Source organism: Numida meleagris, chromosome 14 (assembly GCF_002078875.1).
Source record: "Numida meleagris isolate 19003 breed g44 Domestic line chromosome 14, NumMel1.0, whole genome shotgun sequence".
Taxonomy (NCBI): Eukaryota; Metazoa; Chordata; class Aves; order Galliformes; family Numididae; genus Numida; species Numida meleagris.
This window is the reverse complement of record NC_034422.1, coordinates 9,011,898-9,037,590: the sequence shown is the minus strand read 5'-3', so window position 1 is coordinate 9,037,590 and position 25,693 is coordinate 9,011,898. Positions and strand designations below refer to the sequence as shown.

Below are 25,693 nucleotides of genomic sequence, written 5' to 3'. Positions count from 1 at the left end.
CTCTTTCACAAGATGGTGAATATAGAGTCCACTTGTACCATGCCTTATACTGAGTAGGCACCGTAGCCATGATCTTTGTGCTTGCAGAGTTTGAATGAGTACAAAAAGATGTTTCACTCTACTGCTGTGTATTATGTATGCATATTAAACATGTTGCATTTGTGTAATGCATTTCAGAACCAATTTTACAAGCCCATTAGAGTCACATGCTTCATACTGTGCTGTGCGTGTATGAGTATTGCTAACTTCAGATTACTGGTAGAAGCCCTCAGAAATAGTATTTCAGTCCTTTGTTTTCATATGGACAACTTGCTATGAACTAATTTTAAACTCAGAAACTTGTGTGTTATCATCCATTTATTCTGTTTCTTTGTTGTTAAAGACTATTGTAGGAGGAAATAATTCATATAATAGTTATTATTCTAAAGATATGTTTCAAGGCTGTTTGCAACCCGTGATGACCAGGCCTAAGCCTGGATTTCTGACCAAATTTTGCTTGCATCTATACTTTTTTGGACATAAGCAGGTGTCTTGTTATGCAGTTTGAGCATTCCTTAAGTGTGTCAGAGAAGAAAACTTGGACATAATACCAGTTACTGTCATTTCAAGGACAATAATGTACCTGTAGGGTGGACAAATTCAGTGTGGCTGCAGCAGCAGTCCTTCAGCTGAGTATTATCTATACTCACAGTGCATTCTTGTAGTTTCACATGGCTGTTATTGAGCAGGCAAACTGGTCTGTCTCCTTCCTAGGAGCACTGATAATGGTCCTGGAGGTCAAAAGGCAGGTTTTGCAGGATGTCTTCCTGTCTGTGCTAGGTAGGTGCTAGGTTTCAGTGCAGACACAGTGTCGGTATCTACAGCCTCAAAATGAATCAGAAGTAAATAAAAAAAAATAATCAGGATTTCAGCTATTTTTTTTCTTGAAAGAAATGAAGAAAATAAATCTCAGACTTTTGTTGCTGAGCACAATTCTTGTACAAAATCAGAGATCTAATCTCTTCAGCAGTGCAGCTGTGTTGTTTTGAAAATCAGCTGGGACAGTTTTTCTAATGATTAAGTGCATTGCTTGATGTCATTATTGGTTTGTATCTTCTGCAGTTCCAAAAACTTCATGCAAAACTGCATTAGCCTGTTAGTCAGCGACTCTCCCCAGAGATGGCCTGATTCCATCCAAGCTGTGATGGATGCTTTGAGACTTTTTTTAAGCCCCTCTGAGTCTGCCCCTGCAAATATGAATAATTGATCATTGGAAATGAATCTTAGATCTTACAATTGATGGATTACTTAGCAAAGCACAAAGGAAACCTAACCTTGGGTGGGAAAGCAAATATCAGATTGCAAGTTCGTAAATGTTTTTATCTTGTCTGTGTTGCATCTATGCTTATTGATCCATTCAATCAGCAATTTCATTTGCTTTGGAAAGCCTTCATATTGTAGAAAGCAGTGTCAGAACAATTCTGTTAACTCTGAATGTAGGCAAGCTAAAACATAATTTTTTTTTACCAGGTGAAGCCTTCATAGCGTTCATGGCAGCAGTTTCAGTACCATTTTCTTGTGGAATTTGCAGATAAGGAATTGGAGAATGTGGAATTCATAATGAGTCTGAAGCAGAGCTAAAGAGCAGGTATAATTATCTCCCCAAAGATGTACTAGTGTTATGCTGGTTCTTGCCTTTTATAAATACAAGCTCATCAGTTGATTCTATATAAATATGTATATCTCTGAGGAAAAACAACCGGTAACAAATCAAAAGCCATTCAAGGAAGAATTTACCTGGCAGGTAAATTTCATTTTTGCTGTAAAAACCTTTTATTTTCATCTTTAGTGATACTGTTTCTTTCTTTTGAGTTATTATGTGACACTTAGGATGTTTTCTTTCGTATTCTTGTAGGTCATGTGATTCATATCTTTCCTGTTGGTCCCCAAGTCAGGCTCATCCCACTGCCATTCTCTGGGTCCTAGGAAAGAGAGTTCCTTATTCCTGGTATCACAGTATAGTTTATGCTGGACAGGACTTCAGAAGATTATTGGTCATGTCAAACTACCACAAAAGTGAGTGCTGCCTTACGCTACAAAGATAGTTTCTTAATTTCAGCCACATATTAATCAGAAATCAGGATTTATTTCTCCTTAAAAACCCTTCATTTACGTGCTTCAGCTTTTTTCTTACAAAAATTCCTGATTCTCCTGTGCTGGGTCGTGATAAAAAAAAAACAAAACAAAACCCCAAACTAATCCCAAACTTCCTAACTGGGAAGCTCCAGCGCTCTAAATGCCACGCGCGCCAGCTTTTCTTTCCCACAAGAGGGAGCCCCACGGCCAGTTCGGCGCTCGGTTTGCTTCTGCTGGGAGGGACGGCCGAGCCAGCAGAGGGAGCGTGCTGGATGCTCCCGATAATACTTACCACAAGTTAATTGTGCATACAGAAAGGCTTCCTATGGTTCTTTAGAATTCCTGCTGCATCTGGAAATGGCACAGATGTGAGAAAAGTGAGCCCAAATAAAAAACACTCCAGAAATAATTTAAAAAACCATCCCAATAACATAACAACAAAACCAGTGGTACTGAATTAAAAGTAGTGTACGGATTCATAACATATCCCTATGATGTAATGCATCTGCCATTATTACAACCACGCTAGCACAATCTGAAATTTAACCTTACTAGAAATACATTGCATGTCAGAATGTCACTGGTCAAGCAGGCATGAAGGCAAACAAATAGCAAACAGTAGCAATGGTGAAAAGCCAATTTTTGTCTGTCTGTGAAACACTGAGATTTCTTGGAAGGCTTGTATAGATATTTACTAGGTATACAGATTTTGTTAGGATTTTGATTATAATCTGTTTTCCATATAGATCAGCCAATGTGTTAAAAAGCTGAGATAAGTGCAGGAAAAGAGGGTAAGGCCAGGAAACGATCAGGAAGGGGATGAACTATTTGAAGCTGAACGCATGATTAGCCATTTGTGATGTCTGAAAATACTTTGTGTCGTATCAGAACATGAAGAGGAAACGGCTTAGCAGATTGTGAGGCGTATTTTGAAGGTAAGAGAACGACTCCTCTAGACTTGTGCTTCTCATTGTTAAGGAATTATACTAGTTATTGCTGGGGCTATATTCCACCATCTTTTTCTTGTAAAATATGTGAGAAAAGAGACACGTCATTGTGGTGGTTTGTCCCACATCAGACATAAAAGGAGCAGGCTTATGAGGGATATCGAGATGTGCAATGTTTCACTTTTCTCCTCATCCAAAAGGAAGTGTGGTAATAAACATACCTGTCATTCCACTTTTTCAGGGGCTGACTTAGTATGTGGGAAGGGCTCAAGCAAGGCTATGTGCCACGGTTTGAGAAGCAGTAGTATAGTAAGCAGCCAAACTTCTGTTCACAGCTCACCACCCTTCACCCAGAGCTGGAGAGCTGCGCTCCAAATTGTTTTGGCTGGCGTAATATACAGGGCAGAAGTGAGACTCATGATGGAACAAACCCGGCTTGGTTCCCAACATCGTAGCGATTTTGAGTACCGGCTTGTCATTTATTAGTGTACCTGATGGTGAAGGAAGGCCTGAGTGAATGAAACGCCTACTAATTAACAGCATTTGCAGTTGCGGGGGCAAACGTGAGCTTTGAAGGTGAGCTGCACCTGTGCCCGAGGGGAGTGCTGCCCTGAGCACGAAGCAGAGCGCGGAGCCGCGCTGCTGTTTATACACGGTACGCGAGGGCGTGGACGTAGGGGCGGTGCGCGTGCACACAGGGACGTGCCTTGGCCAGGCTTAGGTCTGCTCGCGCCCGTCTCTGGTGGTGGTCGGGTCCGTGGCCGCGAGCGCTAGCGGACGGGCATGTACACGGTGTGCAAATCCGTGCCTTTGTCTCCCCGGCGGCCGCCTCCGAGTGCCCCGGCGGGAACGGCTCCGGGCCGGCTCCCCCAAGCCCGGCTGGGTCCCACGGGCACGGCCTCCCTTCCGCCGGCCGGGGCTGCCCCTTTAAGAGAGGCCCCAGCGCCGTGTCAATCGCCGCGCCCGGCTCCTTCCCTCTCCTCCCCTTCCGCAGCGCTGCGATTCGGGGTGCCGCCGCCAGAGCCGGGCCGCGCGATGGGTAGCCGCGGGCAGCCGCCGGAGCCGCGCGGCCAACCGCAGCCACAGCCGCGTCGAGGAGGCGGCCGCGGGGCCGCGGGGCGCCCGGACACCGAGGGGTAGCGGCACGGCCCGCGGCGGGACGCGGCGACGCTCCGGAGAGCGTGTGCGCCCGGAGGACAGCACAATAGCCGGGAGGAGGAGACAGGGAAAGGGGCAGGGGGAAAGGAGGAGAGAGAAAGAGAAAGCACAACACGGGGGCTGGCAAAGGGAGGACGGAGTGGAGGGCTCCCGAGCGCGGCAGCGCTGAGGACCGTGGCCGGGACGGCGGCGGCGGGAGGTGGGTGGATGGGTGGGGGGCGATATTTACCTTTCCTCCCCCGCCCCGAGCCTGCTCCTTTGTCCACCCCCCTTTGAAGTGCTATGGAGTCGCCGGGGTGGGAGCATTGTTGTTCGCTAGCAAAAGATTAGTTATGAGGGGGGGAGAGTAGCGAGCGTACGGGGGGCTGGGGACGGCGAGAGGTGGAAGAGACGACGAGGAGAGATTGTTCCGAGGATCGCCGTTTGCCTCCCCGTTTCTCTGCATGGACCGTGAAAGAAACGCGTTGAGTTGACCCCGTCGGAGCTGTTTCTGCTTCTACATGTGAGATCCGGTTGGTTTATTCTCTCCACCTATTTCTCTCCAGCTTCCTTCCCTTATTCTTTACTTACTCCTGTATGCAAAATGGTGGACCCTGTGGGGTTTGTAGAGGCTTGGAAAGCGCAATTTGCAGACTCTGAGCCTCCTAAAATGGAGCTGAAATCTGTGGGAGACATTGAACAGGAGCTGGAGATGTGCAAAGCATCTATCCGGAGACTGGAGATGGAGGTCAACAAGGAGAGGTTCCGCATGATTTACCTGCAGACCCTTCTGGCAAAGGAGAAAAAAAGCTATGATAGACAGAGATGGGGCTTTAAACGTGCTTCAGTGTTGCCTGAAGGGAGTGCCGAGCAGCAGATCCAAGACCTGCCTCATCACCAGTCTGCTGACCAAGATGAACATGAAAAAAGCAAGTCACACCACGGGGAGGAAAAGTTCAAACCCAGGATACCTTCTCTGCGGAAGCTGTCTACCCAGAGCGATGGGTCAGACCTGTCACCTTTGGACAGTCCCCATCACGGAGAGGGAGAACAGGACAGGTGTAAGTACTATGGCGAGGAGAAACTGAAGAGAGTTGTAGAAGATACAGAAAGTCGCTGCGATACAGATGGATCTCCTTCCAAACACAGATCATCTTCCTCTCGCAGGCCAGTGGGATCTGCTGAGAAGGAGGGATTGTTTGAACCTATTTCGAAGGACAGGGGGAACAGCACCAGTGTGGCAGCCCTAAGGTCCAATTTTGAGAGGATAAAAAAGGGCAATTCACATCATTCTGGAGATAACAAGGATGTTGTTGAAAAACCCTTTTATGTAAATATGGAGTATCATCATGAGAAGGGTCTAGTGAAGGTCAACGATAAAGATGTTTCTGATAAAATAAGCTCTCTTGGTAGTCAAGCCATGCAAATGGAACGCAAAAAGTCCTTACACTCCCTTCCTTCAAACATGGTACCCAGCTTCAACGAATTCCAGAGGCCTGCTTACAGGGGAAGGTCCTCAGAAAGCAGTTTTGGCTATGATGGAGAGTACGAAGATGCTGAACTGAACCCCAGGTTTCTCAAAGATAATCTTATAAATGCCAATGGTAGCAATCGCTCACCTTGGCAGCCCATGGACTTTCAACCTTATCAAAGTATCTATGTTGGTGGAATGATGGGGGAAGCAGAAGGAAAAGGACCTATTCTGAGAAATCAGGGCACAACGGACCAGGAGAAACATCTCACTTGGCCCAGGAGATCTTATTCCCCCAGGAGTTTTGAAGACATTGGAGGAGGGTATACTCCTGATTGTAGCTCTAATGAGAACCTTACCTCCAGTGAGGAAGATTTCTCTTCAGGTCAGTCCAGCCATGTCTCCCCCAGTCCCACCACTTACCGCATGTATCGGGATAAAAGCCGTTCTCCCTCTCAGAACTCTCAGCAGTCCTTTGACAGTAGCAGTCCACCAACTCCCCAGTCTCAGAAACGGCACAGGCAGCAGCAGGTCATTGTATCTGAGGCTACTATTGTGGGCGTACGAAAAACGGGACAGATCTGGCCAAGTGATGGAGATTTGCCTTCTGGGAGATGCCACCAAGACAGCCTCTTCCATGGAGATGCAGGTGTGTACCAGCATTTTATTTTATTTTTTTTTAAATGTATGGAGCAGGAAATGGTATCATGGACTTTACTAGGAAAGGTTTTCTAGATGAACCTAGTTGAATCACCCAGAGAGGGAAACTGTTTGTTGTGAAAAATCTGTTTACCTTGTAGTTCTGTTTCAGAAAAGTCCTGCAGAAGTACCCTTCAGACTGCTCTCCAGTCTTCTCTTGAGAGGATCAGCTGAGTCCGATGTTAATCAGCTCTCTTAAGTTTTGGTGTGAATGCTGAGGTAAAAGGGGGCCAGAATGATGCAGTATTCATGAACAGATCACTCTTTTCCTCCTACTCTTGCACCGAGGAGTAGTTAAACTCTGCCTCAGAGGTGGTAGCATGTCAACATGCTACAGCCTGAGGGTTTTGCTGGAGCTTTACCAGTAATCATACTCTTTCCACAGTCTTGTTTTTTCCTGCTTGTATTAATTGAGTGCCAGATTCTCATTCTGTCATCCTTCAATTATAGCTGATTGGAAGTGATGATTGTGCAACTCTGTTGAAGCTTTCTGCTGTCACTAAGTGAGGGAATAACTTTGAGTATCAGGAAGCCCTGAGGGAGTGCTCTTAATTTAATTTTAGCAGAATCAGAATTTTTGTTTGGGGAAGAAAGGGCTGTGTTTGAACTTACTGTGTAAAACATTCAGACATGCAAATATCTGTGGAATGGCAGTGGATTTTGAGATGGTGGAAAAAGTGAACTATGTTGATTCAAGTAAACTTACTGAATGCATGTAGACAACTCAGTCTATTTAGCAAGGCAACATACGTAATTGTACATTATTGTAGACGGTATCTTGTATTAACATTGTCATTGGTCTTCTATGCAGTAAATGAAAAAGCAATCAAATCCAGGAACAAAAGAGCAGTATGGTTGGTTTTGGTAGACTTCCGTCATTCTAAATTTGTGAGTTATCTTGTGTTCTTCTTGTGTTCTTTGAATCTGCCATTTTTATAAGGAGTTAACCTGTTTGTTAACATGATTGAATTCTTGAAGTGGCAGGTGAATGAGAGGCCTATCAGAGATGTTACTTTCTCAGCCTCTGTAAGTTTGGTGTAAAGCAACTGCTGAAAGGAGATTCTTGGTTTTACTTTCCCTGCTGATTTTTTGCTTGTTTGTTTTACCAGCAGTACTTCTGGGAGCAACAACAGGGGAGAAATCTCTCCTCTCACCCTCTGCCATCCTTGCAACCAATTATTTGATTAGTGAAAGGCTGTACAGTTGAAATGAATGTTCACTGTACATGGAACCTCAATATCCTGTCCTCATAGTGACTTCTTCCTTATCTGATTATAGATACGTACTTGCTTTCTATCTGGGACTACTGCATTCTTGTTTGGTCTTATGCATATGTTTGTATCTTTCAGGGAGCACTAGCAGTGCAGAAGAGAGGCTGGGTGTAGTGCTGTTTTAAACTGAGCTGCAGCCATCTGTCTCTGCTCTTGTTTACTGATGCTCTTTAGATGACTGGGAAGCCTCCTGGCAGTTGCAGTTTTTGCAGAAGGAAACAAAGGGACGAAAACAACAAAGGTCAATAAAGCTTGAGGATAAATTCAGCTTTCAGAAATGGATCAGTTTTATTTTAAATAGTTTAGCTCATGCTTTGTGGGGTGCAGCAAGAGTAAAATGGGCTGCTGAAAACTCAGAAAGTTAAAATTCCTGGTTGTGCTGGAGAGCCTGGTGTTTGTTCCTAGGATTGGCCACACAATTGCAGGCGAGGACAGAATGTAACTGATTCCCCTTCTGCTTTCCTCAGCATAGGGGGTTACATGGCAAACTTAGCAGGAACCTTCACCAGATGGCTCATCATTACTGTCTTGCACATTAGCTGGTGGCGACTTTTTACATCTCCTGAAGTCACAGTCTTTCTTGGTTGACTGTGGTTCTGATTAATTCTAACTGAGCATCATTATATATATATATTCTTTCATGATTAGAAAGATTTATTTGAATCTAATTGGTAGTATCTCTTTTTCATAAAACAAACAAAAGACATGAGTGATCACTGTGTGATCAGCTGGTTGGCTACTGTTCCCAACAACCATGCACTGACGGGCGCTGTTCTACATCACTGCATGACACGAAGGCAGTTCACAGATCCAGCCAGCTTTTCCAGCACCTGTGGTTCAGCTTCTAGTTCTGTCAGTCTTCCCTGAAGTTGTGCTTGAACAAGAGTGCAAGTTTAAATCACAGCAGGTTCTGGCCGGCCTTATTATTAATCAGCGTCAAGTGGGATTTGTTCAACAGTATTTGGTTTCTTTGCACATTCAAATTTTTGTATGCTTGTTAGCTTAGCTTTTCAAGTCTCTGCCCATAATAGTGCTGAATGTAGTGTGGCAGGTGCAAAGTGAACTTTCTGTCTGGATCTGCCCTACCAGCACGTATTAAGCTTGGCTGACTGACACATGATATTTTATTTCAATTCTTTATTGAGTTCACACTCAAGTGATGGTTTGTTACCTCTGTGTTACAAAAAAAAAAAAACAAACAAGCTTAAAGGAGGTCACCTACCTCTCAAATGAAAGACATCTAAGTCGATACTTGTATTTGGGGTCTCAGAGATGGGCTATCAAAAACCTTAGAGAGGGTAGTAGGCTTTTCGTTTATTTCAAGGAGCAGGAGAGCTTGAGGGGTGAGATTTGATAATGACTGTACTTTTTGTTAAATGTACTTAATGAAGTCTCAGCAAATATATTTATGTTAGAATGAATTATGTATGTATTCCTGCAGTGGGAATAGAGAAAATCAAGTCTTAATTCTGCATTAAACTTGCATATTTTTACTGTGATTGTGGAGGAAGAGCAGTGTGTGTGTGTATACATATATATTTGTCTGTCCACTGTTAAATGGCAGTTGTAGACATAGAAATCAGAACCTACCCATCATACGTCTCTGCCTGTTATTTAGAAAAGAGTCATTGTGCTGTTATGTAGTGAAGAGACATTACAATGGCCTCAGTTGCTAATAAAAGTCTTATTAATTGAGAGTTGATTAGAGTTGATCACTGCTTGACATTATAGTTTGCTTTGTAAAACTGGTGCATGCTCTCTCATAGGTCTGTGTGTGAAAGGATTTGTATTTATCTGCATCACATCATGTAGACTGTGTGGAGTCCACACAGATAAGGAAGCAGCTTTACAGGTAAATATTGCAGGTTCCCCAGCAGTGACTTCTGTTCACTTGCAATGACTGGATGTTGCTCTCTACGGACTTCTGTCAGTCTGTCTCTATAGAAAGATGCCAACAGCCATAGTGCTCAATATAAACTCAGTTTGGGGATATGTGTAATTTAGTTTCATTGAAAGTGAGCTTTCACTTATTTTAGCCTCTAAAGTGTGGGAGCGTTGAATGTCCCTTTCTGAAGAGCATGAAGTGTTCTGTGCTTTCAGTCAGTTTGATGTGGCTGGAAGAAAGAGTACTTGAATTTATCTATGCATGTGAACTGTAAAACTCAAAACTCCTGTTACCACAGCTGAGCAGAATACCATTTTAAAACATGTAATTGCTTAGATCCATACATTCTTCAGGTTTGTCTGCCTTAAATGCCTAACCACATAGCCGTGCATCTGAATTTCCTGCTTTTAAGGTAATTCTTGCACTGTTTAATTTTGAAACTCCAAAAAAGTGTGCTGCTCTGTACCAGTCTCCATGAGGGTTCTGTTCTTGAGTTGTTTGCATGTTCTGCATTTTGGATGAATTTCTTGATTACGCACTTCTTCCACCCAGTATTGTCTTCTGTGGATTTTACTACATATAGTTTGAAAGGTGCTTTGCAATCTTTCAGCAGTATAAAGACAACTTGTTGGGGCAATAACACTGCTATTGCTTCTGTTTAGAAACAACACTTCTCTTTGAGAAAGTGGTGGGCTTTAGTCCCCCACGTAGCAATTCTTCTTTCTGAGGACCTGAAGTGTAGGAACTTTCATCGTGTGCAGCTCACTTACTCCTTTAAAGTGCTACTGGCTACGGGTCCCACTGTCAGTTAGTGATGTGTCAGGGTCAGGAATGGGATTTATACTTTCTCTGACACTTTTTTAGTTCATTTAGCTATTATTTTTTTAAACATCTTTTAATCCTCTGCTGTGATTTCCTAGGAGTAGTGATGACAAGATGTTGTTTAAGTGCTTTCCTCTGTCTGCCCCCCCCTTCCCTCCACCCAGTTCTTTCCAGAGATTTAGTGGCTTTTGAGATTATCTAGCTGCTTGTCCTACCACTCCCCTCTTCATAGTCTGGGGAATGAAGATTTCCCCCTCTCTCTTTTTCTGCCAGATTTCTTTTTCCCTTCAGCTGAGTTTAAGAAAATCTGTGAAGCTTCCACTTGATGTCCCCAGTGACTGTAGTGGCCTCTGCAGTCCTTTGTTGTTTTGTTGTGATTTGTTTATTCCACAAACAGTTACTGACCCTTAATTACGTCAGGCTCTCTATCAGTAATGACATGCAGACAGACAGATTTTATTTTGGTTTTTCTTAGGGTCACTGTAGATCACAAAACACCTCCCACCACAACCTCTAGCTCCTTCTGCAGTCGCAAAGCAGCTGCTTTTGAAATGAGAGGGTAAGCCAACCGAGATAGTAGTTGGCTGATACAGGGAAGCCCTAGAAGCACAGATGTCACCTGATCTGTATGAAGCTCTGTTTTCTGGTCCATAACAGGGATACTGAAATGGAACTGGTTTTCCCATGAAGTAAATAGACCAGATCAAGAGTTATGAATTCTGGCAGTAGTAGGTCTGGGAGTAATGGATTAGGCATAAAGAAGCTTGTCATTCCTGTGTAATACCAGCAGTGTTAGAGTGGCCCACATCACAGTAGAGACGAGTCCACTTTCTGCAGCTGCCGTAGCTGCATGAAGGCCTCCCAGGCAGGCAGTGAACTGTAGCTGGGTAGATTAAATATAATGGCAGAGTGTGCCTAAAGTTTGAGAGTGTTCTAGGAGCATAAGACTAGGACCAAGTGGCAGCAGAGCCGTATGGATATCCGTGCAGCTTCCACGCTATGATAACCATGGACTAGGATATTTTTCTGTATGCCAAAACAATTAAAGCTAAGTATTTTCAGTCCGGCTATTTCACAGAGCCAGGGACTGGAGACCCGAATCGTTGCAGTGAGTGCCACAAAGCAAGATGATAATGCCTTTGATTTGAGCAGGAAATGTGTAGGCAAGTGGAGCCAGAATATTAAGTCTGTGGCTGAGTGAGCTGCTCCTATGGTCCTTGTTGTTTAGTACTGGTTTGTGGCCAAAGCAGTTCAACTGACAGATGTGTACGTACTGTGCATCCATTCTGCTTCACTGTTGTCAGCCTCTGTCCTAGTGCTTTTGGATGAACAACACAGAGATGGTTGTTTGGCATAGAATTTTGGTCCTGCCCTGAGAATTGGCAGGGAGAGCTGGAAGCATCCACGGACTGACAGCCTGCTGCAGTGTACTACCTCCTCTGAGGTGGAGGCTTCTTTCTAGGTGGCTGAAGGAAAAATAAGAAAAAGAGGGAGCAGAAAAACCCGCCGTCTTGGAGCATCTAATAAAATGAGTAGAGTGGAATGGGGGGTAGGCATCCTAAGTGACAGACTTGAAAGGGGGAAGTATAAGGTTAAATTCACAAATCTGCTAAACGTTTAAGTGTGGGTTAGGAAATGCTTATTTGAATACTGGGCAGTACGCTGCAGCTCATAATACTGACTCTTAAAAGCAGTGTTGGGGGGAGCAGAGGATGATTTGTAATCCATGTTTGGCTTTGCAGCTATCTGAATGATGTGCCAGCAAAGCGGACAGAGAGGAAGCTGGCAAGAATTTGGTGCCTGCAAACAGGTCTCCACCATCCAGTCCTAGCATGTTTAGCAGTTCTCTCCCTAATGCCCTTCCTTGTTCTTCAGCATGCTAGGGATAAACAGTTACAGTGCAGAGGCAAGCGAGATCTGTATTTCAGCTTCAAGGAATTTTGGAGGTCAGTCCATAAAGGTTAATGAGGTGAGGCTTGGCAAGCCATTTAAGGAGAGTTGCTCCATTTCATTTACTATAGGGAAGCATATTGTTGTTCATGAAACTCAGGCTGTTGACTGGAGGCACAGCGTATCTGGAGCTGGCTTGTCTCCAGAGAAACCAAGGCTAGCAGGTTGTTTGACTGTCTCCCCTTTGATTTGTTCTGCCCAGTCAGATAAGTGTGGAGAGAACAATAAAGTCCTGATTCTGTTCTATTCCTGGTGAAATATCATTGACTTAGCAATCTCTTGCTTACACGTGAAGGAAAATAAATGGTATTGTGGTACAGGTTGAATTGCAAACTTTGCTGTTCAGATAGAGGGATAGACAGCAAGTGAACACAGAAATGCTGGCAGAGATTAATTAGCTTGGGTGAACTGCATGTGAATGAAGTACTTCCAGAATAACAATTTGAGGGTCTTAAGTTGCAAAGCAGGTTTTAATCAGCTCACTGATAATGAAGTTGATTGCTTTCCTCGTCATATCTTTAAATTGTTGGTGATGTGAAAGTAACCACAAATATTAAGTAAGTCTCACATTGGTCTGTCTCACAGCTGAGGCAGTTTTACAAGTCCATAACTTCTTTAAACTCGTTCTGAGTTGTACTGTGTGTATTTTAAACAGTAATGCTGGCCTGCACAGGCAGTATTTCTTTCACAGATTCTGATTGTCATTTGCAAATCTTCCTAATTACTAAAATAACAAAAGCATGTCTCCCCTTTATCTTCTTCGCAGCTGCCAGAATGGTATCTATCAGACCCTTTCTTAACCAGGTTATGGCTGATGTAGTAATAAGATTATTGCAAATGTAATTGGAATCTCTGTTTCAGAGAAAGCTCTGCCTAAATGTGGCAGCTGGAGCTGAGTTAGTTGCTCATGGCTACGTGAATAGATGAGGACTATATGTGCGAGAATCCTCACTGACTGCCCTGTAGGAAGAGTGAATTGGTAAAGTTCATTCAGTTGGTGTGTATTGCTGAATTGTGCTCGTTGGTATTGTAGGCCCTTTGGCCAGTCATTATCATCAGCTTTTGTTATTTACAGTTGTTTCACCTCTAATTCTTGCTTCTATTTGCTTGTTTGTTTTTATATATTGTGGAGGGAGGACTTCTTTTCTAGGGAGGATAAATCCACCACAGCCATCTTGACTTTACAAATAAAAGCAAACAAAAAAAATACCTACCCCAAAATACCTCTTTTGGAGCTTCTGCGTGAGTTTGAGAGGTGGAGCATGCAAACGGAGAACTGCATCTGTTGCACTGAAGTGAAGCGTCCAGTGACACCAAATTATTTGCAAGTTGGTCTGTGACAACAGACCAATGCTGCAAATCTAGGGGGATGTATTATCTGAAAGGTAAAAAACCAGCTTTTGCAGTAGCTACTTAACAGTGAACAATTCAAGTGTCTGGACTTGGCAGCTCTTCTGTGTTTGTGATCTCTCCTTGATGTGTGGAAAAGTACACTTGCAGCCTTGGCTCACTACGGCTGTTTACTTTTTCTTAAGGACTTCAGAATATTCTGCTCTTGACACTGAAAAGCAGCTACTTCTCTGATGGGATATGTGCCACCTATTATGTTATCAGAAACCATATACTTCATTGGCTGCAAAGCTAGGCAGGGAGTGCCTGTTTTCAGCCCATAATGTGGGTGAGGCTGAAGTGAGCTCTAATTGTTAGGAGAGGTGATTTATTTATTGATTTTTTTAAAATTATTTTTTAAAAACAAACCGGAATCCCTCAGTTACCTACAACAGCATCTGTGTGTTCCTTTAAAAAGGGACAGCAGCTTCCTAGAATAATATATTTTAAGGAAAAATATCTAATTCCCTGGAGCTTCAAGCTTTAAACATGTCTGAGCTGCTAGAAAGTAAATGTGATTGGTCTGTTGTCACTGGTGAGGTGTAGCGTGCAAACAGAGCACTGTGTCTGTTGCAGTGTACAATTACATAGCAGTGCATGGTCTTGCCCAGGGAGACAATAATGGCCTGTCAGCCCGGCTGGGCTCAGGGCTTCCCGAAGGAGATTAGATTATGGTGCTTAGTGTGGTCAAGACACAGAAAAGCATGTTTCTGTGACCGTTAGCATCCCGCTGTCTCAGTAGCCATCTTCATTTTTTTGTTTCCTGCTAGCCTAGCTCTGTTGCTGGAAGTGTTTATGATGGTCAGCACTGATGTTACCAGTGGAAGCTTCAGAAAATTATATGCTGAGAAAGTTAATTGCTGATGGCTAAAGTAAACTAAAGATTTGGAGCTATAGGAGTGGGGGGTTGGGTATTGGTTACTGTGAAAACTTACCAGACGCATCAACCAGAAAGTCGATGCTGATTCACGTCTGCTGCTGAATTACAGAAGATGACTTGCTTCTTCTCCAGTTGCTGCCTTTGTCTTTCCTATGGAGGATGGGGGTACAGTGGGAGGGAGCACCTTGGAACAGAGTTGTAAGTCTTGGGACAGCATCAATGTGGGGGAGCATGCAGGAAGGCGCAGGAGGTGGAAGGACCTGTTGCCACTTGCACTTCAGAGGGAGGGGTGAATTTCAGGCAGTCTTACCTCAGCAGAGCTGTAGTAGACAGAGATACGAACTAAAAAGTTCTAATGTCTTCTTACTGAAACATCTTAATATTGCAGTGGGTGATAGCATCACAATGTTTGTATTAGTCACCTCAACTGTCAGCTTGAGAGCTCCCTGACGATGATTTGACGTTGATTTCATCTTTATACTTTTGTGTTCAGAGTCTAACAGGAGTAAGAAATCCTGCTCTATGCTAAAAAAGTTCCACCAGGGAGGGAAACAGGTGAAATAATTCTGAAATAGTGCTGGGGAGAAAATGCAGCACTCCCTAAAGTAAATAAAGAACTGGCAGTAGCAGCACATTCCCATACCTGTGTTGTGGTGGCAGGCAGGAACTGGAGCACCAAACACAGCTCTGTAGAACACCTCTGGAGTGTGTGCAGGGGGCTGGGGCACTGATGGATGCCTCCAGTAAAAATCCACTTGAAAGTGTGAATTCTCACCGTGCGGTCACAGAACTGAAGTCAGTTTGCATTTTCCAGTGTTTTCCTGTTTTGCTAAAAGGGTCAGGGTTCCCATCCAGAAAAAATAGTATTCTAATGGAAAAGAGGTTGAGTTTGAAATAACCAGTAAGGAAGGAATGAGAGAGCTTCATGGTGGTTTTTTTTTTTTTTTTTTGCTTGGTCTATTATTGTTTTTATTGCACTTAAGAGATAGACATAGCAATGGCTGCTATCAGGGAGATAAAACAGTATCTTGTGGAGGGCTTGATCCGGGCCTTGCTGAGGCCAGGGAATTTCTGGTGAGCTGTTCAGCTGTGACTGAAACACTAGCAACACTAGCTATGTATTTCTGCAGAGCTACTTGAACCAGAATTTCCCAAGATACTTTGATTTTTGAACTGTAGGCTTGATCTCTAACTTCAAAGAATGAATAGGGTTTTCACAGGCCTGCATTATAAATGTTTTAAAACTGTTGCATGCATGCAGCCTATGCTGCCAAATTGCTGTGGCAGTACTGCAGATGTGGTCAAGAGCAGTTGTGATTTAAAGTTTTACTTACCTTCTAGAAAACAACGTTATCTGTACGTGTCAGATGCTGTGCCTCCTGGATGGATGCTATGGAAACACTAATGCAGTTTGGAAAGCATTTTTACTTTAATGTGTTTTTTGTGCCACTCTGCTTCTGCTGCCTTAAAAAGCAAAAAAGAGAAGAGAAAGTGACAAAATGGTGTTTACATCAAAAAATCAGATCGGCTTTTTTCAGTTTGTCCAGTCCTCTGAAATAGGGCTGTCAAAATGCATTTTGGTTAGAGAGAGAGAAATGCCTATTACGTATTTAGGGCATCTGTGACAACAGAACAAGGTGCCATCCACTCAGCTGGGCAATTGTCTGTAACAAACATAAGTTCTGTTACACTGCGCTGTGATGGGAGCTGCTAGGATGTGACTGCCCTGCCATGTTTGTGCTCAGCAAACATGCCCTCGCCCTGACCTTGACTACCCCGAATTTATTCAGGCTTGAGCACTGACCTACACATAATTTGTTGTGGACTCACCGTCTGGTCAAACTAAAATATGTACTAATATGATTTACGGACTTCTTTGTTTTGTACTCAGTATTTAAATGTAACAAAATTTATCCTGGAGGTGCAGGGTTATACATCTTTCCACAGTTGGTGCCCATTCTTCATTTCAGTAACTGTATAAAATCTCAGCATCTCCACTTAAAGTGAGGGAGGAGACATGATTGTTCTGTATATTTGTGTGCATAATAAAGATTGGAAAAGGAAGGGTTTTTTTATCTTAAGTCTTTTATTCTGCATGCAGATGTCCCAGTGTGGTTTCAATATATGTGCAAATACGTACTGATGCAAGAATACGAGCACTCTTACGAAGTTCCACCTAAACTTTGTGACAAACTTTCTTTTTTGTTTAAATCAACAACTGGTTAAAGAAACATTCTGTTTTTCCCATTAATGAGCATTTGCCTCACAGGGCTGATTCATGTTGCAAATAGGCTTCTTTAATAGTATTTGGTAGTTGTGTTGTTTTGTCATTGGTAGGAAAACAGTCACTTGCAAATACTGTTCCTACACATGTAAAGGATGAAAAATGAACTTTAAAAGAAAAGCCAGTCTTGCGTTTATAGAAGGCTTTTATCTTGCATAGTGATTTGCATAAACACATTTCCAAGTGTGTTAATGAGGAAGTATCACGCTTCTTCTAGCTGGAAAAATAGATTAATACTCTTTGTATGTACATGGTTAGAAATTAGTTTATATCCATATATAAATTTAAAGGAAAATACTGTTTAAAAAAAAAAAAGAAACAACCTAATTCTTGTGCTGGAGCTTTGCCCTTCTACTGATTTCAACAATTACATTCTTCAAGTTTTCCCTTCTTTCTTTCTTCTTACTAATTCTGTGCTCATATTAACTTGTACAGGTTTCTACTCTAAGTAATTAAGTTCAAAATCTGAGTTGCATTTGCCTACCTACGACTGCGTTTCATTCTGGTTATATTTTGATCTCTATTTTTCCTACTCTGTACTGCTTTTAAGGTTTGAAGCAAGAGCTGCCTTGACTTACAAAATACATCTCTATGTGCCTTCCAGTATTTTCGTATTGTGCCCCTTGAGGCTGTCTTGATTTAAGCTGTCTTTGGCGATAGTGCTTCATGCTGTGGCACGCTGCCCTGTCAGTTGTGCCAGCAACTGCTCATTTGTAGCCTCGCTCTGAGAACAGGATCAGGGAATTCATCTGTTTTGGTTGTTTTTATTTTTTTTTTCCAAACCAAACAAAAATCACTCCTCCTCCCCAAAGCATAACACAAACCCTTCTAGCCATGGATCCCATCCATCTTCACCGCAGAGATTTATGTTGCAGCCACAGCTGATTGGTTGGTGATGGAGGGGAAAGAGCGTAATGCTGTGGAAGACAATGTATGCCTAAATCCCAGTCTGCTGGGATTCCGGGGCTGGTAATTCAGATAACAATGGAAACGTTAATGTTGAGAAGTCGTGTTTAACTTCAGAAATTTGGCTTCTGATTAGCCAGCTGCTTTGGGATTTCAGGAAGAGATTTGGGGTATCCTTTGAGCCAAGTATGTATTTCCCTAGCGAGATGCTTTGTTTCTGCAATTGAAGGCGGGGGGGAGGCGGGGGGGAGAGGTAGGTCTAAGGATTTGCTGATGTTTTAAATACACTTCTACTACAAAACACACACCGAGTATTAGAACTGGAAATGAGGGAAAAGATGTATTTTCAGTCCCTGTTTGCAAAAGAGACTAGATGACGTCCTAGTCTGTGTGACTGACTCCCCTTTCAGCTGCCTAAGTACTTCGTATTTTTAATCATTGCATCATCAACTGTATTGACTGTGGCCAGAAGAAAGTGGAGAAGAAGATACAATTATTCCTTTTTATGAAGACTAAAAAAAAGTCTATAGCTTCTGCTCAAAGTTTGTTCAGGTTGAAAATTATCTGGAAGGAGGACTCTGTGCCAGATTAGCACAGTTTTTAGAGGAGACTGAATCAAATCACCTTGAGTAACTTGCAGGTGGATTTGAGGAGTCTGAGTAGTCATGAGTTAAGATTTTGTGTTATTTGTATGATATAATTACTATAACAAGACATCTACAGTATTGTCTCATAACTGTAGTATGTGAGTGTTTTGGAGAAGGGGAGTTCTAGGGCCTTCTTATACTTGTTTGTTTTGAAATAAAAAATAATTGCTCACCTAGTCTAACTGCAAGAGAGAGAAATGATAAACAGGAAGAACACAGGTAGCTTACAGCATTGAAACATGTTTACATTTTCTGTTTTATTTATGATGTTGACTTCATTCACAGATCTGTTTTAACCTGTGAGTGCTGGATCTCCACAGATTTGTGAGCTCTTCTGACAAAGCTTGCTGAGTTCCTGTCTCTAGAGCAGCCAGGTGCTACATTTCTGGCTTCCAGCTTTTTTTTTTTTTTTTTTCTTTTTCTCTTTCTGTTCCTGCTCAGCCCACAAACATGGAAAAGAATCCCCACCCTGCTGACTCACTGTGCCCAGAGCGCTCCTTATATTCCTGAAATAGGAGTAATATCTGAGCCAGTTTGAACAGCTCAGCATAGATGGATCTGGTTCCCTTCTGCCAAACCTCTTTTTGAAACAGCTGTTTTCTTCTCTTAGGCCCATGAATCCTATCTACGTGCTCTATCAGGCCTCTGGCCCAAGGTGATTTCCTTATCTCTGAATCATTTAAAGAGCTTTTGCAACAAATACAACTGTTGTAGAAATCAACTAGTATAATAATCCCTCCAACAGCTTTATTCGGATACTGTGTTGAGTGTTTAAGTGGATTTAACTGCAGAGTTGACTATGTCCTTGAAGATGGCTCCAAGTGAAACCTGCTGCTGTCAACTTCCGTCATACTGCTGCATGCATACCAAGTGTGCCTGGGAGATGTCAGGCAGTGCTGTAGGCAGTGGGGATGGCTTGCTATTTATAGGGGAATTCTGGGAGTAGCAAACCACTTATGTTGTTTACCATCATACCATCTACAACCTGGTGTCTCAGATAATACTCAAAGTCTAGTTCCTCTGCAAGGACTTGTAAGAAGTTATTTCCCTTTTTCAAGGGCAAAGCTGTATTTTTCTTTCTGTCCTCTTTTCTCCACATGACACAGTATGAAGTTGTCTGGTGGCTCACCCCAAGGGCATGTGTGTTTCAGTGTGTATCCCTTTGTGTTGCTTTTGGATCAAAGGATCCTATGAAGGCAAATGTCAGTTATCAATTTTTGGTTTTAAAAATACATGAGGCGAGACGCTTTTTCTCTTTGATTGAAGTAAACAGGAGCCTGCTTCTTTCCGTCAGCATACTGTGCAGCCCCGTTTTAATGTCTCAGGTTTTGAATTCTTACAAACAAGTGCATCCTGCAAAGGACCATATTTGGCAGTGAAACAGTCAGCAAAAATGCCTGGAAAAGAACATTACAACCTTGAGCACAGCTCTTTGGAATGTAGCAGGTTCCTGATAAGGCAAAAATTGGATGGGTGAATGTTTTTTCAGAGGAGGCCTGTGGAAAGGAACATTGTTTAACACATTGGAAGCCCCCTCACCTTTACTTTTTAATCTTGTGTTGTTGTTGTTTTTTTTTAATATATTGGAATATACTTATCGTAAAATCTGTGTGAAACTTGTAAGTAGGTTCATTTATTTGCCCAGCTTAAGAAGAACAACTTGTCATTCTAACATTACAAAGTACTGTTTTGGAGATTGGGCTTAAAAAATACATATAAGCATCCTATACCTCCCTAGCAAGTGAGGAGGGGAAAAATCTCAGTCTACAATTATCTGTACAAAAGAAGAAGGATAAGTGCTATTAAAATCGGCTTTTAATTTCCAGCTTTATTTTTAGTGCTCTCATAATGATAGGAGTTCATCTGCACATTGGATCTGTAGGTGTTTGAGGAACATGGAGAAGTTAAGCTACCAATAGCCCTGTTCACCCAGGTAAGCTGAGGCATGGACGATCATCCACATGTGATAAGTCTGAGATATGGACCCTGAGCTTTTCTTCTCAAATCTAGAACTTCATCTCTGAGACAGTCTGTACGTCTCATCTGCAAGTGACGTGGCAACACAGATGCTGAATAAGCTTTATCCTGGCTCATCTCCATCTGTGGACGTTAGATAAGTATGGTTTAACCTTTGTTTTATCCAGTTCTGCTGGAATTCTGCAGTGGCTAGCTAAAGGGGAAAGCTAGTTAAATCCACAAACCATGTTGTCTTTCCATTATTGCTGCTTTTTATTGTCCTGTTCCTTAGATACTTAAATGATAAAGAACCATACTGGTGACCACAGCTTCTTTTATGTAACCCACCAAACAGCTATTTTTAAATACTAATGAATGTAAATGGACTGAAACTATAAAGTAGACTGTGTACTATTACCAGACTCCTTACTATGAAGCTCTTGTGTCTTTATCTCCAAGCATTTCTATGGCACCTAGCACAGCAGAACCCAGACTTCTGACTTTTTCTGACTTACAACAGCACAAGCAATGCTTTTCTGCTTAAGTGAACAATACTTTGTAATAAAGAAATTATATGGCAGGAGAATATTTCAGGGAAGTCTAGTGTATTTCACAGAGTTTGCTTAAGAAATCAAACCAGCTGGCAACAAGAAAGGAGACAGAAATCAAACAAATTCTAGTGTTCACATGCTACAAGATTGACTTCCAGACTAACAAGCTTTTCTTATTTGGATTCCTCCAAAAGCAGATCTACATGTTGGTCTTTTTCGGATGTCTGTGGGGTTTTGGTGGGTGTCTGTTGTTGCTGTTGTTTTGTTTTTTCTTTCCCCAAGCTTCTTGGAAAGGTACATTCGCAGCGAAGGTCATTTGTGTTTCAGATTGACTTACTAACCAGTAAGTTCCTGCTGGGACGGTACTCCCCCTATATTTTAAAGCCTTCCAGGTAGGTCTCATTAACGTTCTCACGATCAGTGGGAGAAGCTGGTGTACTTACTCAGCAAAGGAATGCAACTGCATTGTGAATGTGGTATACCGGTGGAGCCTAGATATTTTCAGTACCCTCCTTGCAGTGGCTTTGCCCAGGATTTTGCTGTCTGGTGGTCTGTTTTGCAACTTGTTCCTGAGTAGGTTTTTTTTTTCCTATTATTATTTTTTTTCTAAAGTTCCTCTTTTGGGCCCCTTGCTTGTTTTACCTCTTAAGGAAGGTTTTGTAATCCTAAGTTCTCACTGCTCTGATTCAGCAGCTTCGTAAGCCTTTGTGGTGAGTCTGTTTACTGTACTAGCAAGAAATAAGGTGGTAATGTTCAAAGGAAAAAGAAATACCCAGCTCTCAGGAATTTACCATCTGAGTGGAACAGTACCTGCACAGCTATTAGCTTTCTCCTGAGTAACTCTGCAGTTGTAACCCCCTTCTGTCATCCACCCTTGCTGCCCAGGGTGGTGGTGGTGTCACCACTGATGCTGGTAGGATTCCTCCTCTTGCTAATGCAGTGGAAGCGAAAAGTTGTCTTTTTGCACTGGGAAATTGATTTTATCTTCAGTGTTATTCCTGTTCTTGCCCAGATGTGCAACCTGACCTGTCAGATACTGAGTCTAATCCATTTCCTGATCTTTGATATGATTTTAGTTGTTTTATCATTGGCTACTGAAATATGTTCGTTTTTTTGTTGGTCCATGTAAGTTTGCTTCTTCCCCACACGTATTTTTCTTGGAGGTGGCTGCAGGCTCTGGCCTCTTTGAGGATTGATTGTGGTGGTTTTCTCCTTTCTCAGTACTTGTTACCATCCCAGTCTCTACTGGTGTCCTGTCTGTACATGCTGTCAGTGGTTCAGTTTCACATGTGTTTAGTTTCATCTTTGGTGATGACCGCTCTATCCTGAGCCTAATTAAATCCCCTAATTGCTGTCTGATGCCTGGGTAAGAATTCTTTCTGTGTATGATTTGCTGCTACACAAAGCACACTTACTCAGACTAGCTCAACCATATAATTGAGCTGTTTCTTCAGCTATTTTCAAAAAAACTAAATGCTCTTTATTTCTGAGTTTGCTTTTCACTCTTGTCGTTCCATCCATCACTTGGCCATCATCTGCTGCTGATCCAGTACATTTTTGCCTCCAGGACAGCTGTGCAATGTGATCAAAAGAATAGAGGGAGGAAGATTGCATCTGTAGCAGCAGCCCTGGGGAAGCTTTGCATTGTATGAATAGGAGCCAGTAAACTGGGAGAGGGGACTAATGGACTTGGGAGGCATGCTTCTAGCTCCATTTATGCTAAAAGAGTTATTGTTTATTTTTCATGGATAGCATATGTGTTTGAGAGTCTCAGGTGACTGACCAGGAGCAGGGCTATGATGAAGAGTATATGAAGAGAGAGTAAATAGCTGGAGATACCTGAGATAGTTAAAATACCCTTTATCTGGTCTAAACCAGTTGTTCTGCCACCCCTAACCTTTGATGCACTAGGTGCTTATTGTTCCTGGGGATCATTCCACTTCTGTAGTTGCAGAACTGCTGCAAGTGTACTGAGAAGGAACTGAGTTACTGTCTGAGTAAGGACAGCTTTCATCAAGATAGTTTTGTGAGATTGCTGCTAAGGAAGGTATAAATGAAGATTTGAGGAAAGGACAAGGGTTCTATGAATTGCATCCTTTTAAATTAGTACAAGCATTTAAACAAAATTATTTTAACTGTGCTTTTCTTGGAAGAAGAAAGAAAGGTGGGGGGGGAGGAAATGTCTTTAGGTCAGCAGCATAGCAAGTCAGGCTATCTGGTTTTATTTCTCTGCTTTCATCTCAGAAAACTGCTGCGCTATCATTTCTAGCGACAAGAAATAGGCAGGGGTTTTCAGGAACAAGTTGTTCTTGATGTGAACTGGACCAGCCCGAGGGAGAGTAAATAACTGTTCCAAGCCAGGATGAATAGGCTGCCTGTCTGATCCATCCTGAAATCTCTGACCTGCAGAAGCTGTCAGAGCCTGGGTATATGCCGGAGGATAAGCCACGTTCACATAACATCTCGGAGGGGCTGAGGGAGAAAGTCAGGTTGAAGGGGGAAGGGATGATATTTAATCCCTTGCTTGCTGAACTGTAAAGGTTTGCTTTGTGTTGGTCTGCTCTCCTGCGCTTCCCTCCTACTCCAGTGGCTGTGATGAATGACAAATGGAGGCAGAGCAGTGAAAACAGGAAGCATAATCCTTTAGAAATAACGAGTGTGAAAGGGAGGGAAGAAACTGTAAATAAAGGAAACCCTGCTTTCATGGGGCAGTCCCACAGTAGAGTAGGAGAAAGAGACACTAATCTTGGAGCTTACTGTGGAGTTGTCTTGAGCTCCTGCAGTTGGAGTCCAGCTGGGGAGCTGTGGTCTGACTTTTTTTTTTAAAAAGCAAAAACCACTTGTCTTGCCTGGACTACAGGTGTAGGCTTTGGATTGGTTGTCATTTATACTGAGATTGTTTCATTTGTATTCATGTATTGTTTGTAGGCTGGAAAGGCCTTCAGTTTTCTCTGGCTGTGAGAACTCAGTGTTCCTTATGTTTTGTCTTTTAGTCACTTGAGAACACGCCATCAGACTTGCATTTCGCAGGGGGAGGGGCAGAACGTTATGATGAGTATTTCAGAAAGTGTTGCATTGCTGGTTGGAAAGGTTAAAGGCTCAGAGTCACCAGAAAACTGGATAATGGATGGTGGAAAGGGAGAGTCATCCTGCCAGTTCAGGTGGTTTGTACTGTAATTCCTTCCATACCATGGTTTTCAATGTGTACTGGATGGAGTGTCTGCAGAGGGAATTCTTAAGGGTGAATGAAAATGAAGTGTCAGAAAGTCTCTAGACTCTTGTTGCTATCTGTGAATAACAAATGCTGAATGAATAGCCGTTGGAGCTGTGAAGCCTGCTCGCCTAGAACTGGTAAACAGGGATCTTCTAAAGCATGCTGTGGTCCAGCCTTCCTCAGCTGCCTTCTCTTGATGGCTTCAGTGTGGATGATAAATGGGCATTTGTCTTCTGACTGCACGGAGTCCTGTTGGGCTGAAATGCAAGAAGGCCTGAATTGAATGGGACCCTTTTAGTATAGCATGGTACAGTGGAAAAAAGTGGGACTGTTTGAGACAATGTGCTTTGCCTCTTTACATGTCTGTCTTGTTGTGGAAGATGATTATTTCTGTTATAAAGGTTCAAAGCAATTTACACTTAACACACAGGGAGAACAAGTCCATGCAGTGCTGCCTGTAGGTGTGTCTAAACTCCAAGGCAGCTCTTGTCACTGGGAATGGACAAAAGTGCTGCAGAGCTGTGGCTGGGTTCACTCGTTACAGTTGCATTCATTTTGGATGCCATTCCTGAGTTGTGCTGGGCACAGCACGTACGCTTAAATCTACAAGGATAAGGGAGCTCCAGCAGCTGTGTACTAGCCAGAGGGAGAAGACAAGTTATATGGATCAGAACGTTTAAGCCTTTTGTTCTAAACTGGAATCTATATTAATAGAAGTGATCTCACACCTGCATACATTAACATGAAGTCTGGTGGTTGATTGTTGTGTGGAATGCGGCGGTGGCTTGGATGCTGTGGAGTTTGGGCTTGATAAAACAAATCAAGAAGAGCATGTGAAAAATTGAATAACTTGTCTGCTTATTTCTTGATTTCTTAAGACTTAGGTTGGTGGAGTATGGATCTATGGTAGTGTTTATTTAGCTGTAATGAGGTTGGTGATGGAGAAGTGTGCCTGTGTGAATTCTTTAGAGAGTTTCTGCTTGTTTCAGCCACTAGTTATCTGTTGCTTGTAAATGTTGTACTACTCAAATTCTTACTGGTTGGGTGGTTCTTGGACTCTGGCCTCTGTGCAGCTCTGCTTCCATTCTTGACTTTTTCGGAGTACTGCTGCCTACATATTTGTCCCATCTAACCCCTGTTAATCCAAGAGTTTAGTGCCCAAACTTCTGCTGCCTGACCTGCCTCTCTAGTGTGCGAGCATACTTGCAGAAAACAGCTGGTAGGCCAGCTGACATCATTAAAAAACAGAAGGTGCTGTCAAAGCTGATCTGGTGTTAATTAACTGAATTGTGCTATAGAGTGTAACTATATAGCTTGAAAATTGCAGGATGGGCCAGTGCCTGAGTGTGCTATGTACACATTTGAGTTTCACTGCTTACTGAGCTTTAGAGGGATAGTTGTTGTTTAGCTAGAGGATCACAGAGAACTAGGGAAAGGTGCAGAAAATTTTTGAAAAGGGAATGCACTTTCGTTGCAGAAATTGGTAAATGTCATTTAAACATGTTATATTGATTCTTCTGTTGTCACTCTCACTGTTAGTTTGCTAGTTTGCCATTTCATGGGAGCTTG

The 25,693-nt window shown here is 42.6% G+C and overlaps 1 protein-coding gene across 2 annotated transcripts in view; it reads left to right on the top strand.

The window, feature by feature from the left end:
• Positions 1,930-25,693, top strand: part of BCR (BCR, RhoGEF and GTPase activating protein) — a 99,852-nt gene continuing 76,088 nt past the window's right edge. Inside the window, exon 1 of one of the 2 annotated variants that reach the window (XM_021412840.1) lies at positions 1,930-2,055. In XM_021412840.1, coding sequence (XP_021268515.1) covers positions 2,037-2,055 — 19 coding nt within the window. In that variant the 5' untranslated portion in view covers positions 1,930-2,036. Of the gene's footprint in view, positions 2,056-3,077; positions 6,320-25,693 lie in introns of those variants that run through there. The other variant, XM_021412839.1, reaches the window with a different exon arrangement.